This window comes from Babylonia areolata, chromosome 4 (assembly GCF_041734735.1).
Source record: "Babylonia areolata isolate BAREFJ2019XMU chromosome 4, ASM4173473v1, whole genome shotgun sequence".
NCBI lineage: Eukaryota > Metazoa > Mollusca > Gastropoda > Neogastropoda > Buccinidae > Babylonia > Babylonia areolata.
The window spans coordinates 30,595,461-30,616,085 of record NC_134879.1 but is presented as its reverse complement, the minus strand read 5'-3'; the positions used below and the strand labels follow the sequence as shown (position 1 = coordinate 30,616,085).

The 20,625-nt window shown below is 42.9% G+C and overlaps 2 protein-coding genes across 2 annotated transcripts in view; one reads left to right on the top strand and one right to left on the bottom strand.

Moving 5' to 3' along the window:
* Nucleotides 1–20,625, bottom strand: part of LOC143281041 (cleavage and polyadenylation specificity factor subunit 2-like) — a 218,510-nt gene that overhangs the window by 164,735 nt on the left and 33,150 nt on the right. The gene's annotated exons all lie outside the window — the stretch shown is intronic.
* On the top strand, nucleotides 7,454–13,714 carry LOC143281649 (prolactin-releasing peptide receptor-like). Its single transcript, XM_076586897.1, has 3 exons — nucleotides 7,454–7,776; nucleotides 11,430–11,920; nucleotides 12,373–13,714. Exons 1-3 carry the CDS (start codon nucleotides 7,533–7,535, stop codon nucleotides 12,886–12,888), a joined length of 1,251 nt encoding a protein of 416 aa, XP_076443012.1. The 5' UTR covers nucleotides 7,454–7,532; the 3' UTR covers nucleotides 12,889–13,714.

Below are 20,625 nucleotides of genomic sequence, written 5' to 3'. Positions count from 1 at the left end.
GAGAGAAACAGTGGGAGGGTGGTGGAGGTCAGCAAAGACAAGAAGTTCAAACATTCTGATCAGGTCTTGACAAAAAACAACAACAAACAAACAAAAAAAACACCAAAACACAAAACAAACCACAAAAAAAAACAAAAAAAAAACACACACACAAAAAAACACACACACACAGAGGAAAGAAAACATTGTAGTGAGCACAGAGATTAAGGGCATTCTAATCAGACTGAGAAGAAGAAGAGGAAGAAGAAGAATAGGAAGAAGAAGAAGAAGAAGAGAACAGAAACAGAACAAGAACAAGAAGGCGCAGAACAAGAAGAACAAAGGGACAACAACGCGAATACAAAAAAAGTATTAAAAATAATAATAAAATAAAATAAACCCACCAAAAATCAGTACGAAACAAATAATGAAAGGGGACGGCGGAGTCCAGGGAGGCAGGCAGGCGTCGGACATGGAAATCTGTGAGGAACAATTCATTCCATCCAACATTTTCATCAGAATGGTATGATATGTGTGTGTTGTCTGCACGACTTCCTTTCATTTTGTTGTTGTTGTTGTTGTTTTTGCGACATATCCTACACGCAAACCTCGACCTTCACACTTGTTTATGTGTGTGTGTGTGTGTGTGTGTGTGTGTGTGTGTGTATGTATATATATATATATATATATATATAATATACATATATATACATATGTATATATATATAAAAAGGTATTAGAGAGAGAGAGAGAGAGAGAGAGAGAGAGAGAGAGAATGTGTTTGTGTGTCTGAATGTGTGTGGGCGGGTGGATGTGACTGTTGTGTATTTATCATATTTTTTTCCCCAATTGAACACATAAATAATATTTATATAGATAGAAAGACTCGCTTATGGGGTGACCTGTCCTGTTTATACACACACACACACACACACATATATATATATGTATATATGTATGTATATGTGGAGATATATATATATATATATATATATATATATAGAGAGAGAGAGAGAGAGAGAGAGAGAGAGAGAGAGACAGAGACAGAGAGAGAGAGACAGAGTGAGAGAATATTTTTCCAATTTCTGATGCACAAATGGTAAACGGAGGAAGGGAAGTGTTAGGCCAGTTGAAGGAAGAAGTAAGGGTAACAGCAAACACAAAATATAGACAGTAAAAAGAGTATAAAAAAGACAACGAGAGAGAGAGAGACAGAGAGAGAGAGGGGGACAGACAGACAGACAGACAGACAGGCAGACAGACAGAGACAGAGACAGAGAGAGCGAGAGGATATCTCTTGTCCTTGTTGTTTTTGCCCTTAGAGACGCGACCATTAAGCTAATAAACGATCGAAAACGTACACACAGACAAATAAGACATAGAGAATGAGATGAGAAAAGAAAGAGGTGAATTAAAGAAAGGATGGAGGGAAAATGGAAGGAAGTAAAGACAGAAACAAATAAAAGAAAAACAGAGATGAAAAGAGAAAGATAGAATTAAATCTTATTCACTGTTCTCCGTCTCGTCTCCCCCCCCCCCTCCCCCTCACCCCCAAAGATCAGAACCAGGATTTCAACGGATTGAGATTTGTTTGTTGTTCGTTTTCTCTTTTCATTAAGTTTTAACGGATCACTGTTTCCGGGGGGGGGGGGGGAACATACACGACTGACCCGGAAAACAATCAGACAACAGTAAAGAGAGAGAGAGAGGGGTGGGGGTGGGGAGAGGGAGAGAGGGAGGGAGGGAGAGAGGGAGAGAGACAGACAGACAGATAGGCAGGCAGACAGACAGACAGACAGACAGAAGGAAGAAAGCAGCAAAGGCAGCCTATCGAATTTGTTGTTTTTTTCCCCTAAAAAACCCCACAAGTTTAATTTCTTTTTACGAATCTTGGTTTCTTGAAGAAAAACATCCGGTGCATAAAAAATTTAATCAGAAAAGTAATCGGCAAAAACAACAAAACACACACACGTGCGCGCTGAGTACAATCAGACAACAAAGAGAGTTTACAGTTTCACAGTCCCAGTTTCTCAAGAATGCGTTACTGCGTTTGGACAAATCCATAAAAGCTATCCCACGTATGCTAGGCAGATGTCTGACAAGCAGCATAACCCAGCGCAATAGTGAGGCTTTGAGTGGAATCATGCGTCTGTGTGCCCATCAGAAAGTTTTCCGTGTACAGAATTTTGCCAGAGGACAACACTCTGTGCTATTTTTCAGTGCGCCAAGTGCGTTTCATCGGATGATCAGACACTCAGTTTGAGTTTCAAGATTCGATATATTCAACCTGCAGCTTGGAGCTACAGATGTACAAGGCTCCCTCGCCTTAATGTCCGTATAATAGTACTACTACTACTACTACTACTAATAATAATAATAATAATAACAACGATGATGATGATGATGACAATAATAATAATAATGATTAAAAAAAAAACCCACAATAATAATGACAACAACAATAATAACGATGATGATGATGATGACAATAATAATAATAATAATAATCATGATTTTAAAAAACACAATAATAATGACAACAACAATAATAATAATGACAATAAAGTCATCAGACCTCTCTTTTTTTTTTTACACTCGCTGTTTTCCAGTGAAACAAACCTTCATTTTTTCTTCATAAATACCTTTCTCCTGCATCTTGGTTTCCAGATCAAAACAGGTCGTTAATTAAAGCCGACTCGTCGATTAAAAAATTAGTAATAATACAACATGCACAGAGAGAGAGAGAGAGAGAGAGAGAGAGAGAGAGAGAAGACAGACAGACAGAGACATACAGACAGACAAGGAGGGAGAGCACAAAACAGCAGTAATTTATGGCCTTCTGTAACTGGGTCAATAACAGGATCGTCTTTCACTATTTTTTTCCCCCCCCAATCCACAACTGACAAAGCAAAGGAGCCACCGTGGATATTTCAAACACAATATTAACAACAACAATAATAATACTCATAAGTCTTGTGACTTTGTTACCCGTTCTCCTACACAGACACAGACACAGACACAGACACACAGAACCTCCCCTTGTCCTCTCCCTTCACTGTCCCTCACTCCTCATCTCGTCTTTATCAAGGTAATGGCATGTTTCCTGATTCAGAATGACGAGGATGGCAAGGTTTCACATATAAACGTGTGATCTCTAGCCTTGATCGTCAAGAAGCATGCCAACCCAACCCATCCCCTTGTTCTAGACCTTCTGAGCTACAGCAGACGCCCACGGCCCGTCGCCCCTCCCCCGTCCCCCACCCCCCCCCCCCCCCCCCCAGTCCTCATATGCCGCTCCCCCGCCCTCTGTCAGAGAAGAATCCAATTAGCTGAGAAAGAAACCTGATGATGATAATTTTACCCATCATCTCTCTTCGCATCCGCTCTCTCTCTCTCTCTCTCTCCCTCTCACTGTCTTCCAGACACTCAATTTGGGCAGCTTCCGTTATGAAGACAAATGTGACGGTGCTCTCCGCGACGCCAATTTGAAACCAGTGGAAGACTAATGGCACATTGATAGAGAAAAGAAAAAAGAAATAACTGGATATTGTGTGTGTGTGTGTTGCGTGTGTGTGTGTGTGTGTGTGTGTGTGTGTGTGTGTGTGTGTGTGTGTGACAGAGTACAAAACCCAAACTGGAACTTATGAGATAATGAATCATACGAAGTGTAATTTTTGTTGTGAGGTTCAACCTGAAGAAAGAGGGGTCGCCGACACGGTGTCACGTGACAGTGTGATGGTACAGCAACTCCACAGAAAACACCTCTGACATGACGACACGGTGTCACGTGACAGTGTGATGGTACAGCAACGTCACAGAAAACACCTCTGACATGACAACACGGTGTCACGTGACAGTGTGATGGTACAGCAACGTCACAGAAAACACCTCTGACATGACGACACGGTGTCACGTGACAGTACAGCAACTCCACAGAAAACACCTCTGACATGACGACACGGTGTCACGTGACAGTGTGATGGTACAGCAACTCCACAGAAAACACCTCTGACATGACGACACGGTGTCACGTGACAGTGTGATGGTACAGCAACTCCACAGAAAACACCTCTGACATGACAACACGGTGTCACGTGACAGTGTGATGGTACAGCAACTCCACAGAAAACACCTCTGACATGACGACACGGTGTCACGTGACAGTGTGATGGCAGAGCAACTCCACAGAAAACACCTCTGACATGACGACACGGTGTCACGTGACAGTGTGATGGTACAGCAACTCCACAGAAAACACCTCTGACATGACAACACGGTGTCACGTGACAGTGTGATGGTACAGCAACTCCACAGAAAACACCTCTGACATGACTTTTCTGACAGCCAGGGCGGTAAGCAAAGCATTTCTCTGAGTTGTAAAAGCGTCTTAACAGCCAACGCCGAAACGATACGACAAGACAAAAGCACGAGAACCAAACAAGGAGAAAACCTGGCATGTGTAATGCAACACACACACACACACATACACACACAAATCGGGCGGTAAGAGATAGATAGATAGATAGAGAGAGAGAGAGAGAGAGAGAGAGAGAGAGGAGGGTGGAGGGTGGGGAGCGGGAAAATGTGGCGAGGTGCGGGGAAATGTGTGTGGTTCCGAGTCTCAAAGTTAATGAAACTTAATCTGTTTCTGAAACGCACGATCACGCTGTCATGCTCGAAATCTATCACAGAAGTACTTTCCTCTTCTCGCAGGGTTATTTTAAACTGCAGTTTAACAGTTTGCGCGTCCAGCCCCTTCCCTCCCTCCTAATGCACTGAATGACTCGATAACGCAGACTGATAACAGTTCAGGTTCTGACAGTTGTGCGATATGTTCTGGAACCACTCTGCGGCGCCATATCCCAAAGGTGTCTTCAGGAACCTGGATCAGGACAGGAATCAATCTGCCCACCATCGCACCGTTTCTATCTGTATTGCCGATGAAGTGACTTTGTTTCGGCTTCATCAATTTTTTCGGTTGAGCTGTGTAGACTTACACTGCCATGGCGTTACATCGATTACAACCAGCAATTCAAAAATCGTGAGTTGCATGATTGTATGCAGTTGTGAACGGAAACCGAACGGTGTTTATTTATTTATTTATTTATCTCTCTATTTATTTGCAACCGAAGAAGAACTTCTTAACTTCCCGAAGATAGTGGGGGGAAAGGCCAGGCAGTGACTTAGGACTATGACAACACGTTACTCATCCTCTAAAACTCCAGCAGCATCAAACGCGCAAGAGAGGTTCGTGGGCGTCAGCAAGTTACAGAGTACATAGGACCATCCATCACTGGGAAGTGAATTTATTACCACCCGTTCCACTAAACGCCGTGGTAGTGGCCTGTAACGGCAGTCATCAATAAACCACTCTCTGGAGAAATGGAACTGAACTTATCACCGGAGCCATCGTTCTCTGGCAGCAAATGGAATGTTTCGCCTGCAGCACTGAACGTTCAGCCGAGAGGACCCGAATCACGTTCAGCCACTGACGAATGACCATATACAGCAAGGAGTTGAACCGGAGTTTTTCTGTATGTTTGGCGGCGGTCAATCGCAGTACTTAATTAACAAAACGAGTTGCAGTGAACGCTATTGTGATGTGACGTGTGTTCGCCGTAAGGCGCATGCACTGTGATCTTTCCGATTTGTATGGCGTTTATTCGTGTGTTGTATGTACATCTCCATGCACAAAATCTGCACCAACGAAATTAAACTCATCAGTGCACTTTGGGGGAATTCAGCTTCCGTTAGACTTCATACCCGTTTTCCCAAAGAATCTAACAGTTACTATGTAGTTTTCTTGAGCAGATTACGTAAATGTAATTAGCAGCGCTCCCTGTGCCAAAACGAGACAATCCCTTAAAAAAAAAAAAAAAAAAAAAAAAAAAAAAAAAAAGGGAGGAGGGGTGGGGAAGAAGGGTGAATGCATCTCTCGCCCACTCTCCTTCCCCGCAATCTGACCCCCCCCCCCCTCCTTCCCACCACCACACATCTCGCCTTCCCCCACACCATCATCACTCTCTACTTTCACCTTCTCAGTAAACCAGGCCCATGCCAGTCATGAACAAACAGACCAGGGACTCAGGCAATGATGAAGGAGATAGGAGAGAGTGTGAGGGAGGAGGAACGCATCGTGGATTCAACTTGACTCTTCGTGCGGCAGCAAGGGCTGTCGCCTATCAACCTTTTCCCGTACACTCTCTTGGACTATTAACCCCACGTATGTTGGAGTCTGGTCCCCAGAAACAAAATTTGCATACTTAAACAGAATCACTCATCTCCACTGTGCTTAAAATAACAAGTTTCGACACTGGACTGTTTTTCTGCTGGGAACTCCAGAAGTTTACGTTTACGTCTTAATGGCGTTTCTCTGTTGAAACGCACATTTACGGCTTAATTTTTCTCTCATAACACGTGACTTCAAAATTCCAAGTTCATGACTTAATATTCTTTGCTCAACACGACTGTACATACACTTGTTTTGTTGTTTATTTCTTTGTTTAGAAATCTCTCTCTCTCTCTCTCTCTCTCTCTGTGTGTGTGTGTGTGTGTGTGTGTGTGTGTGTGTGTGTGTGTGTGTGTGTTCAACGCATACATCCAATGTCTTTCTGTACACAAGAAAACTCTCGTTTTCGATTTCCTCTCTATATGTGCGTATACAAACTCGTTTATGAGTCAGGACTATTTCTCTGTTCACACACCAACTCAGAATTTGTACCACAGGATGGTTTCTGCCTCCAGATATGTTATATTTATACACGAACTGTTTTTCTGTTTAGACAGGTGGCATTTTCATACGGTGACGCATTCTTCGGGTGTTTTCAACGAACACCACAGTCAATGAAATCTAACGTATTCTGTGGCAAATTTTCAACAAAACATTACCGCTTTTTCTTCTTCTCAAAATGATACTTTGGCGAGACCAAGGACATGTGTTTTTGACATCAAACGATAAACATTTTGACGAACAAAGAATGACTTGAAAAAAACAACAAAAAAAAAACCCAAAAAACAAAAAAAAAAAACAAAAAAAAAAAACAAACAAAAAAAAAAAAAAAAAAAAAAAAAAAAACGTCGAGAAATCAGAGAAAAAATTGATGAAAACACCGCAGTGGCTGGATTGTCTACTTGTGATACCACGAAACGGTTCGACACAATTACGACCAGGGTTGTGGGCGAAACACGAGAAAGACGGCGCAGAAGAGATCTTTTAAAACACACCAGGTGTGTGTGTAAAAGCAACAGTTCGAGCAGGTCATAGCTTACAAAAGGAACACACATCCAGAAGGACACTCACTGAAAGAATCAAAGCGAACGGAACATAATATTAACCCTAAGGAAGCAAAACACACAGACTAAAAAACAACAACAAAAAACAAACAAACAACAAACCCACCCTAAATAAACAGACAGCACACGCGAAATACACACCAAAGGGGGACAGTGACTGAAAGGGATCAAAACTCAGTGTTTTCCCAAGAATAAGTGTCCCTCCCTCCGAGGTCATCCAAGCTCCGATCACCCCAGGCAGCGATCGGGACCTCCAAACCATGATGATGTCCATGGACTGGGCCGAGACCCACACCCACATCACCACCTCACCGACCCCCGTCTACCCGGAGGACGGCGGCAGCGACAATGGCGGTGGAAACGGCACGTTCTTGATCCCATTCTATGATAACATGACGCTGGAGGATCTGCTGCGCCAGATGAAGAACCAGCACAACTACACCGACGACTACGACATGTGGAAGAAGGAATGGGACATCCTGCAAGACGAGCTGTGGAAGGTAGGTCCACAGAGTTGTGATGGTGATGATGGTTAATTATTAAATTAATGATGGTGTCAACGATCACGCTGTTCTTGACGATAATGATGATGATGATGATGCAGATGAAGACGATGATGTTGAAAATCATAACGGCGTCAGCGAGGCCGATGACGATAACCATGATTTCATTAACGCTTTATATTTTCTAAAATCACAAAAGCAAAGGTTACATATCATATTTAACATTAGAAAACAAAGATGGTAATCTAAAAAGTAGAACCAAAGAAACAAGATGTTCTGTGAGGACAAACAGTAGACTTGATGTTAGAACTCAGTGGATTTCCGTGTGATTGAAGCTTCTAAAGAACAGCAGTTCATCGATGCTATTGATTAAAAGAAATAAATAAATAAAAGCGGTAGCTTCGGAATTTTCTTCAATTTTGTCTGCCACCAACAACCCCAGACAGTTTTCTATTTTGATTAATTCCCACCCACCCCCAAAATATATCGTCCTCTGTATCGTGCTACAGAATAATTAGATTTATGTTGCCCGTCGTTCCTAGAATTCAATAAAATTTATCTATGCCTACTTGAAATATGAGAATGCTGATTAAAAAACAAACAAACAAAAAAACAAACAAACAAAAAACACATTTTCCCGCTTATATTCCCAAGGGTTTAAATGATTCTTGCCTGTCGTCCCAAGAATTCAAAGAAATTTGTCTATACCATCTTGAAATATGCTAAATACTGTTTTTGCTGTTTGTTAAGTTTTTTTCTCGTAATCTCCCAAGGGTAATTTTTTCCTTTAAAATGTGTTCCTGGACCCGGATCCAGCATAGGATCACCCCCCTGCCCCCCCCCCCCCCCCCAAATATTTCTCATTAATGTCTGCTCCATAATGTGCCATGGAAATTATCTTCTTGAGATATCAAACTAACAGTCACATTTTCTCCCAATATTCCAAACGGTGAAAACAAGTCCTTTACATATAAAGAACGGGCTCACTATCCAAGTCTAAGTACTGGGTGCTTGGTCTATTGCTGACACTCCAACATAATGTCGGGTCAGGAAATTCCCTCCTCAAAGTGTTGCAAGCAGACAAACTATACAAAACGGAGTGAAAGCATTACTTCCCTTGGCGAAGCTATCAACAGAGTAAATCCTGCAAGAGAACCGTCCACAAAGATGCGAAGAAAACAGCAAGATAGAAAAATTTTTAATAACAATCAAACAAAACGAAAATTTATACTAGTCCTGCTACATGCGCTAATTAACAAGTAAAAGAAAATCAGAACACACTAATATACTCTTGTGATTTCCAGACAGAACACCAACAACAAAGGAATTCATCCAGCACGAACTACCTTCCACCACCACCACCTCCTCATGCCCCCCACCCACCTCCCCTCCCAACACACACACACACACACACACACAAAGACAGTCGAGACACTGAGACGAGCAAAGATGACAAGACGGGCCAAGCGGTGGAAAAGTAAATTGGCAGACGAAGAAATTGAGTTTCCTGGGATCCTATCCCACCCCATCCCTTCCTTGTTTCCACTGTCTGGGGAATTCTTTTCCTTCGGCCCGATTATTATTTTCTTGGTAAGCGACTCCTTGTATCATGGGATACAGGAGAGGGGGGCGGAGGAGGTGGTGGTGGTGGTGGTGCTGGTGTTTGAGGGCTGTGTTTGATGCTACCTCCTGAAAGTGTACCGTGGCAAGTAGAGTCCCATGTCCATCCACAGTGTACATGTTCGTCGACAGTGTTTCTGGTTGGAGTTTGAAGGACGGGGTTGGGTGGTGAGTCCTAAGTTTTGTTGACGTTGCAAAGGTCTTGCTCTCTTTTCGGTCTGGGGAGAACAGAGTCGATGGCGGTCCCATGTAAACTAATATGGTTTGGGTGGTCAGCGTGGGCGTGTGGCCGCATGTGTGTGTGTGTGTGTGTGTGTGTACACGCGCGCACGCGAATTCGTATATGGATATCCGTTTCTTTTTGTCTTTAACAAACATGGCAACGAAAGCATTGCACTTATATGCTGTTGGTCGCCTTCGATTGGATGCCAGTTCATTCGTTCCCTTGCTCATTCATTCATTTTTTCTCTCACTGTTTACTTATTCTTTTATGGATGTCCAAGGTCGGTCATTTACTTATTTGTTTATTTTGCTTTAACTTATCTTTTTAATGCACAGTCCTTTATTTATATACGTAACCCTTTGTCATTTACTGGTATCATTATCTATTCATTATTTATTCATTCGTTTGCTTACACGCTTTCCTCTTCCTCTCTTCATTCATTCAGGTTATATCCAACAACATCATTCATTCCATAACAATATTACTGTCTCTGACCTGGGTGGCCAAGGCAACGATGAATGGGCTCTTCTGTCGATTCGTGTTCTGCATTCTGGGACAAGTTCAACTCTTTTTTTCTGTTTGTTGTTTTGTTGATTTTCTTTTTAATTCAATTATTCGCTCAAGCCATATCAAGCTGCATCGTCCAATTTAGAGCATTCCCGGACACTGGCTGCCAACGTGGCGTGATCGAGTTTGGCTGGCCGGGCAATCATTCTGTGATTATTAATTCCTTCTTTCCGCCCCTCCCCCTCCCCCCTTTCTTTCTGCTTCGCGTTGTATTGACGGCTGTAGATACACATGTATATCCCATAAATGTCCCTGGGACATGCAGCCTTCAGTGGTGATCTACCTGTCGGTGATCTGCGGTCGGCTGCTCACGTAGTTATCGATTCCCTTCTTCCTTGTTTGCTTTTCTTCTTACGGGTTATATCGGCACGCTGTACATCTCCTTGATTGCCTGGTTGTCCGCGCGTCGAACAAAAAGTTTTACTTCCATTTTTTCTATCGTTGTTGTTGCTGTTGTTGTTGTTGTTGTGCTGCTGCTGCTGCTGTGCAAAGAAGAACGGACTTCAAATTATGCAACTCCAGTCAACACCCCACCCCTGAAGCACGTGGCTATGGCGTGCATCGACCACGTGCTGGTGATCACATAAGGCAATATCGAGCCCTGCAAAAGCGTTACGTTTATTCCCTCATTGTCCACCACAAGCATGCGGTCAATGTGGTGATCGTCTGTGGCTGTCCTGATAATTACAGTCGAAATAAACGAGGCAAGAAGTCATATTGATGAACATGTATTGATCCAGGCAATGTGTGCAAAGCATCTTTGATTCCCTTCCTGGCAAGCTGTTATGGTGGTGACATTCGTTCCAGTGAGTCTCTCTCTCTCTCTCTCTCTCTGACACGTAATCAATGACAAATGAATGAAATTAAGCAATGCTTAAATATCTTGGTTCCCTTTCTGACAGTTACAGTGGTGACCTTCGTTCAAGTGACCGTCTCTTTGAGCCTTAGTAAATAAATAACCCATGAATAAGTTGAAACTACGCTGTAGATCTTGGTCCCCTTCATGGATGGCAGTCACAGTGGTGATCTGCGTTCCGGTGACCCCACTCCTCTGTGCCTTCATCAATGACCATCGAATTCAAACTAACGCTAAAGATCATCCTTAGATGGTCCCTTTCCGAATTCCTGGCAGGCAGTCGTGGTGCTTTCTGGTGACCGTCTCTGTGTGTGCCTGAATCGATAATCAATAATTTCAATTAAAACTGACGCTAACAGATGATGGTCCCCTTTTCCCCGGCAGGGAGTCGTGGTGGTGATCTACGTGCTGGTGATCGTCTTCGGGTGCCTGGCCAACGTGCTGGTCGTGGTGGTGATCCTGCGCTACCGGCAGTTGCACACGGTCACCAACGTGTTCATCGTGGCCCTGGGGCTGGCCGACATCGCCCTGTGCCTCTTCAACCTCCCGCTGCAGCTCCACTACCAGCTCAACGATCACTGGGCCTTCGGGGCCGGCCTGTGCAGCGCCGCCATGGCCACCTTCGGCGTGCCCATGTTCGCTTCCTCGCTCTTCATCCTCATGATCGCCGTAGACCGCTACCTGCTCATCGTCTACCCCTTCAAGAAGCGCATGACGGTGCGCTGCGCCATCCTGCTGGTGGCTCTCATCGTGGCCGTGACGGTGGCCATGGCCGTGCCACTCATGGTCTACACCCACCTGGTCATCATCGAGGAGAAGCTGGTCAAGATGCACAAGGTCTACTGCACCGAGGTCTGGCCCTCCCTCGGCCCCAAGCAGGTCGGTGACTCTTGTGTCTTGTTCGTGTCTGGCGCGTGTGAGGATCGAATTGTGGAGTGTTCTGTCAGCTTCTTTACAAACATCGCTCAGACTGTCTCCACAGGCACTCGACACAACTATTACTGGTGAATTACGCGATATAAAACTGACCACTTTGACAAAGTGGATTTCTTATTTACGCCTACCAACCACTCTCTCTCTCTCTCTCCCTCTCCACACCTATGTATTTTTCATCTTATCCTTAGAATACGATACCATAGAGTACGAAAAAATTAAATGATGATGTTCAGTGTTGTACGTTTAAACAAAATTCATGAAGGATGCATCTCCACATGTATTTTTTGTCATTTGCTAGCCTTCTGCTTCTTCATTTAGAAAAAAAAAAAAAAAAAGGGGGAAAAAAAGGAGATGTCCTTGATGCCTGAAACCTTACACCGTCTCGTGTCTTCCAGGTCTACTCCGTCACCTGTTTCCTCCTGCAGTTCGTCCTCCCCCTCATCTTCACCACCATCTTCTACGCCCACATCTGCCACGTGCTGCGCAACCGGCCAATCAAAAAGCACGACACGCGGCGCAACCAGCGCACCAACCGGATCCTGATCGCCGTGGTGCTGACCTTCACCGTGTGCTGGCTGCCCTGGAACCTCTTTGTCATGACCGCCGAGTTCAACCACCAGCTGGTCAAGGGCAGGTACTTCAGGTTCACCGACCTGCTGCTAAAGATCTTCGCCATGGGCAGCGCCTGCGTCAACCCCTTCCTGTACGGCTGGCTCAACGACAACTTCAAGAAGGAGCTGGGCAAGATGCTGGGCTACAACGCCCTGTGCTGCAAGCAGTCCAGGCGGTTGCGGGGGGACAACCTCTCCATGGGTTACTTCTCCAAGGCCACCAACATGGCCAACAATACAGTGTACCAGCCCGCCGCCATGCCCCTCAACGGGGCCCCCAGCCCCAACTCGCCCGCTTGAGAGGAAGAGGAGGGGGCGGGGATGGTGGTGGTGGTGGTGGTGGTGGATGCGTGCTGCTTTATCTACATGCCTACTCACTGCGTGTCTTCACAGTTTGTTGTGCGGTACAGTGGCCGGTGGGTACTCGCAAACTGCTGCTGTATGCTGTGGGTTTACATGAAGATTATTCCTGGTGTCATCGATGTGCGTGTGGATACGTCCAAGGTTTTGGCTTTAAATGCCGAGTTTTCTGAGCGAACAAGTCTCACTGGCAGTTTAGTGACGAGAGTGTCTTCAACTGTGCAGACTCACCAATTCATCAAATCTGTTGGTTGCTTTTGCTGATGACAATTAAAAACCCCCACCTGATACAGAACCTTCAAGATCTTCGTTGAACGCTTTCTCAAGCAACAAATTCTGTATGAACTTCATGTTTATTTTTTCATTTTCTGCTTTTGTTTTTTTTCTTTTCATGTCTGTGTGTTTATTTTAATCTGGAGCAGCTGAATGGAGTACAATGTGGTGCAAAACGCTCTAACGAGCAGAGAGTATGAGAAACCATTTTAGAGCTGGAACAAGAGCAGTCCCATGACGTGAAGGTAAGAAGTCTGGAAACCGGGTAGCTTGGAGTAAAGGGGCAGAACACATCAGCATCTTACTTGATTTGGATGCATCGACAAACATTATCTTATTCTAGGAAAGCGGGAAAGGCTTTGCACATCATCCGAGCAGAAGACTTTGAAGGCCAGAGATCTGCACATTTTCTTTATTCGAGTGGTCAGGTGAAAGGCAATATCTGAATAACGTGGGAAGGAATCGGGTACAGTACGAAATAAATGAATAAATACACGAATGAATAAATAAATGAATTTATAAATAAATATATAGTAAAAAAAAATATAAAAAAAATAATAAAAAAAAATCCCAACTTTCAATGTTCGCTTTCTGTAGCTGAGAAATGACACGAATTCCTACAAGTTGTAAACTTTGTAGACTTTTTTTTTTCTTCTTTTTTTTTTTTTCTTTTTCTTTTTTCAAATTTGTCTCAGAGTTGAGGGCTGTGAACACACCCATAAGCAAGATGTTCAAAATACTGTTTCAGAAAGAGTTTTGTACGGGTTACACAACACGAAATACCCCAAGACATATTCTATGTCCATTGTGGTGAGTGGATCAAGAAACTTTAGACAGGAACGTTTTGCGTCTTGCAAAATATTACGCAACACAGTTACAATCCAATCCGGAAAGATGGAACAAAGTTATAAAAGGAGATGGGTACTGCAACCAGCATCCTAGAGTGTGTAAACAACAACCCCGTGGGTACAAAGAGCTTTCTGACATTTGTATTATATTAAGTGCTGAAGGACTCTGAAAGCATTCTGGATCGAAAACGGTTTCTTCACTTAGTCAGGCTTCACAAATACTACGATACCATGAAATTTCAGAACTGCCTGGGATTTTTTTTTCTTTCCATTTATAAGAATACTTGCACACTAAAAGATGTATTCTGATCTCGCCATCATCACCGGTATGACCACGCTTCATCCCCATTCTGTTCAGTGTGACTGGAGTGGTCTTTCACGTAAGCACAAGCTGCCAGCAAAATCACCTTTTTTCAATCCTTCACTTCTGTTCATTATTTCAAGTCGCTTTTTACTTGCATAGCTTTGGCTCACAACTGGAGTTCGTCGGTTTTGTTGCTGTTGTTGTTTATGCACAATAAAAGAGAGAGAGAGAGAGAGAGAGAGAGAGAGAGAGAGAGAGAGAGTGTGTGTGTGTGTGTGTGTGTGCTATCAATTTTATCGTGAATCAGCGCCAATGTATAATTGAAAATACCATTTTGTTCAACATGTAAGCGAACAATTCCAAGATAAAACAGCTGTGTGCTCGAGTGTGATTCTGACTGGATGGTTGCGAGGCATAATTGCAGGGGGAGATCACAGTTCTAATGTTTTAATGTCTTGCCGAAATTCAGCCTGAAGCTTACGAACAATCATTCCAAATTAGGTGTCTAATTACTCTAGATCTGGACAGATACATGTATTAAAACAAAACAAAACAAAACAAAATGATAATAATGGACATGCTGTGATCTGGATGTAGGAATTTTGAGGTCATTTCCAACTCCTGCCCACTGCTGAACTTATTCTATGCAGAGGTGGCGCTGAAAACATGCAAACTTTTTCTTTCCCCAGTTGTACATAAAGTTATCCACAGACGGCAAAGACTTATCAAGAAGCTTTTGACGACAGGCAGATAGTCCGACAGACGCGATGGATCATACACACGCCCACTCCCACAAAGGGAGGGCGTCTAATGATCACACATCTCTGCTGCAGACCAGATGGATGGCGAGTCGTTAACAGCCAACACAAAAGCCACCCAGGATGCAGGAAGAGCCGGTGTCGAAATGCCTGTCTGCCGCATTTCCGTGGAGTCCCCTTCTGTCTGGTGGCGCTGCTATGCTGACGCAGCACCGACCTTTCACGCCGATCCGCGTTGCGTTCGGGTCCTTCTACAAAGCTGCAAGGCGCTCTTCCCACTATTACCTTAAAATCATGGTCTCACCGTTTGTAGCTTATCGCGATTTTTGTTTTTCTATCAAGGATTTAAACAAATGCATTCAGATGAAATGAGTGGGTTTCTTCCCCCTTGTCTGCAATGTTGCACAATGCTCTGTTTTCTTTACGCTTTCTTCTCTTTGTGCATTGTTCATTCTCTGAATTCTGTCGTCTTTTTCACCTCTGGTTTAAGCTCGGTCAGGGACTTTGGGGTTTCACTTGATTCTGAGTCCCGCGCTCCAGCAGTTAACATTTCACTGTACACAAGACAGTGAATCAGGAACTGACAACAGCAGGTGAGAGACCTTTTACTGTTAGAATATCCTACACGCCGTCGTTGCCAGTCTGTCTTCATACTTCTGTTCATGATAAGTTCTGGAGAGGTCATCATTCATTTTGCTGGCGAAAGGCAGGATGGAAGGGGGGGGGGGGGGGGGGATAGCGGTAAGTAATCGCAATGCAACATATATATTAAATAGGACTGCTAAAATGGACAGAAACTGAGCCATAGCCATTAAGTCTTTCCCTTGGAGTAGAAAAGTTAAACGGTTTTTTTTTGTTTTGTTTTGTTTGTTTGTTTGTTTTTTTAAATCTCTTTTGCCACCATCTCCTTACCTCGCACTCCCACCCCCGCCACCTTCCAAAATAGCGCAGATTACGACGGTTTTTTTCTTCTTCTTTTTTTTTCTTCTCCCCCACCCTCCCCCGAATAAATCAGGGATGTGAAGCCTCTGCTAATCATTCAAAGCGTTAATGCAGGCATCATTACGATGTTAAGCGTGATGGCACTCAACCACAGCGTAGAAATACCGAAACAAGGAAGTGATCGGATAACACCAGAGTAGATTTTTTTTCTCGAATTATCATACTGTCGGAGTGTCTGAACAAAATAAAGAAAGTGATAACCAGCTGATAATGTAAATTAACAACTGGCCCGTGGTTGGGTTCAGAATGACTTCCTGCTCACTCTGTCATCTGCTCGAAAACGTATTCATGCGTTATGCTGCTTGTTTCCTGTTAATTTTCTTGTTATCTTCCGATGTTGTATTCTAAACATACGTGTATTAGTGCAATAAAATTCATCTGACTGGATATATATATATATATATATATATATATATATATATATATATATAAAGATATGAGGGAGAGAGAGAGAGGGAGGGAGAGAGAGAGAGACAGAGAGAACAGAAATGCCACTTATTTTACGCCTCATCCTCCCATAGTCAATGCCTTTCCAAGTTCCAAACTCTCATCACAAGTCTTTCGGAAGACACTGTCTAGATCGGATCCTGCTTCTCTAACACTGCAAAAGACCTACTGTCTCGCAGACAAAACTACTGTCCGACGCTGATCTTGGTTTTCAAACTGGTGTTACATGAAATCACAAAGTCGTTCACGCACACACACACACGCGCGCGCGCGCGCGCACACACACACACACACACACACACTTTTCTACAAAAATAAAAAGAGTGGATCTGAGGAAATCAAGGATAACGGCATAGTGTTGTCTATAGTTCAGAAAAAAAGCTTCTCCGTAAATTCAGTGTATCATAATAAACAATGAAAATAATGATGATGATAATGGTAATCATCATCATCATCATACAATCATAGTAGTAGTAGTAGTAGTAGTAGTAGCAGCAGCAGCAGTCGTAGAAGTAGTCGCTGTCATCTTCATCACCTTCACCATCACCATTATTATTATTATCATTAGTAGTAGTACAAGTATCACCATCATAAAGGCAAGACAAGAAATTTATTTCATGTACCAACAAGGGGGCAATGCCACACACATTCAAGCAAGATCTACCCACACAAACAATTAAGAGTGGTGTTAAAAACTGGTGCATACTTTTTTTCAGTTTGTTCCACCGAAAACGACTCTTTTGCGGAAATAAGCCGTCGTCTTAGACAGACAAGACAAGGTATATATTTCACGTACCCTCTGGGGACATTGACACATTCAAGCTACACCCACATGCACACACTAAAAAAAAAGGAGCAGAGTGGTGTCAAAAATCTAGCATGAGTAAAAAATAAAAAAAAATAAAAAAAAAGTCGTCGTCTTCTCTCTCTCTCTCTCGTCTTTAAGGTTTGTTCCACCGAAAACAACTGCGTATTGCAGAGACAAATATTTTCAGGTTTTAACAATATGAATATCTCTTCATTACCGAAACTTGAAAGGCAACACCAGCAATACCAACAAAAACATACAGCCTACACAATCTCCCTCTCTGTGAAACTGAGGCAGCTCAAAAACTACACAAATCTTTGCGGATTGCTCCCGTCGTTGGGCAGGCTTGTTCGTGCCATGGTGAATTTAGACCGTACGTATCATCAAACCCCCTATAAACCCTACATATAGGGTATCTGGTATCGTATCTTCAGCCTTCTTCTGCAGCGTACATGCTCGTCGCTTGTCTCCGCCCCACCCCCTCCCTGGTCCGCAGCGCTTATCCGCTTTAAATATTCTTTTAGAAACTTCTTTCGTGGGAATACAAGATGAAGAAGAGGAACGGTTGGGGATGGAGAATTTAGGATGGGTGGGAGGGAGGTAGGGGAACAGCGATGTGGATAGGTTTCTGCTAGATGTTCGTTATTTCCCTTTCCTTCCTTTCCTTCTCTTTACTTTCCCTTAAGCGAGAAAGAAAGGAAAGAAAAGAGAGAGAGGGAGAGACAGACAGAGAGAGACAGAGAGAGACACAGAGAGTGAGAGAGATAGAGAGCACAGCTCCAGCACATGTCCCTACGTGTGCGTGCACGCGTGCTCACATGTTTGTATGTGTGCATGCGCTCCTGAAAACAAACAAACAAACAAACAAACAAAAAAGCAAACGAACTAAGACCTGAGGTCGAGGACAGCAAATTTCGCAACAAGGAAGAAAAGAACGAATGGGAAGAAGAAGAAAAAAAAAAGTATCAATATTCCCGTCATGACAAAGAAAATTCCATTTCCGCTGTTTTCGAGGGTTTTCTCGTTTGTTTGTTCTATTATTTTCTTCTTATATTCTCTCTCTCTCTCTCTCTCTCTCTGTGTCACGCACGCGCGCTCACATATTACACGCAAACACACACACACACACACATACTGATAAATAACAATGGGACTGTCAATAAATGAACTGAAAGTGGAGGTGTTGTGCATTCTGAGCGTTACTTTTTTAGTAACTATATATATTTTTCAATTTACAAACGTCCTGTCTTTTTTGTTTTTTTGTTTTTTGTTTGATTGTTTTTAAAATTTAAAAAAAAATCCATTCGTTTGGCTTTTCACGACGCTTCCTCCCCATTCATTCTGCTATTTCCTGATCTATTTATTCATTCATCTGTCAATTTATGACTAATCGATTTTCTCTGACAACTGAATGTTGTGTTTTACTAGAAGGTCAACGCCAATTCCCCCAATCTCTCCCATGGGAAAACATGTCATTCTTGATGTTCGCACAATTCACATGTATTACGAAAAAGTACAGTTCTGAACTAATACCTTCTCTCTCTCTCTCTCTCTCTCTTTGTGTGTGTGTGTGTGTGTGTGTGTGTGTGTGTGTGTGTGTGTGTGTGTGTGTGTGTGTGTGTGAAAACAAGCCAAATCTTATTTCTCTGTTAGCTTGAAAAAAAATGTCAAATTTCATTCTCTCCTCCATACTCCCGCTTTTATTTTTCCTTCAACTTTTACAATCATAATGTAACAGATTCGTAAAATAAAAAAGGAACACAAATGACAAACATAAAAACTATGAATTATATACGCAATTATGAGAAGAAAGAAAGACAAAATGGTAATAAAGTCTGAACAAAGAAATAACGGAATAAATAAGTACAAAGATTCTTAGTGGACCTCACAAATATGAGAAGAAAGGAGAAAAAAAGAAAAAAAAAGAATGAAGAATGAACAAAGAAAGAAATAACTGAAATAAATGATTATAAAAACGACAGCTTCAAGGCGGTCGACGGCTTTCTTTAGTCTTAAGAACACCCTCCCCCCCTCCTCCCAACACCCCCTCCAACTTCCGTTGCAACAGAAAACTCGAATTTTGCGACCGACGTTTTATTATTAATTTTTTTTAATAAAAATTATTATTATTATTATTATTATTATCATCATCATCATTCTTGTTATCATTGTTATTATCATTATGATTATGATCATTGTTATGATGATGATGATGATGATGATGATGATGATTATAAATTTGTGAAGCGGTATTTTCTCCTCCTCTCTTCCTCGATCTCTATTATCGTGACAATTGTTTGAACGACACTGTATTTTGTTCAGCAGAAGCTTACATCTTTTATTTGCTGTATTTCAAAGGAAATTAACTTACCTTCCGACATCCCGAATAAAATAAATAAATTAAAAAAAATAAAAACGGGGCTATATAACGAGGTTTTCAAAAGCGAATAGGACTTATCAACATTAATCAGTCTCGTCAAACTACGGTAGCAAATGAACTGGCGTACCAGGAAGGGAAGGGAGGGTATGTATGGAGAAATGTGGGTAGAAGAGTGGTACGGATGGAGCGGGTTGGAAGGGGCGGGGCGGCGGCGGGGGGCGCGGGGGGGGGGGGGGGGGGTGTGACTGTTTGTGTCAGTCCTTGTCATACTGAGTGGAAAATGTTTGAAACACGTTGGAAGCGATCAGCCATCAGACCTTAATCAATCCGTGCGACGGCGGTGACAACGACGACAACTACTCCTACACTTCGTGATAACCATGATGGTGATTATTATGATTGTCAAGATAATATTAATAATGGTCATAATAATATATGATGCCTACCTGGTTACAGCGTACCCTGTACTATTCGTCGTATGCACTATGCCTCGTGTCATTAACGTCCCTGCATGCCTCGTACAGTTGCTGTGACGAGTTAGGTCCTCGTCAACAAATCAATTACAGCGATTAAGGAAAAGCAAAAGTCCATCGGTGCCCCCTCTCCTCTTGGTACTTCGTATTCACCAGAAACATCTCTGACAGTCGCTGTAATTGATTGGAGACCTCGTTCAAGTCCTCTGACGTGACTTTACTCCGGGAAAGAGCGGGCGTTTTTGAATCAATTTCTCTCACGTCCACGCTGTTTGGTTCTCTTCAGGGTCTTCTTTTCTAAGCCCCTCGCTAATCCCTCGAGTCAACGTAAATAAACCACGAGAGTGGACATGATACCATTCTGAAATGGTGTGAGTGCACACC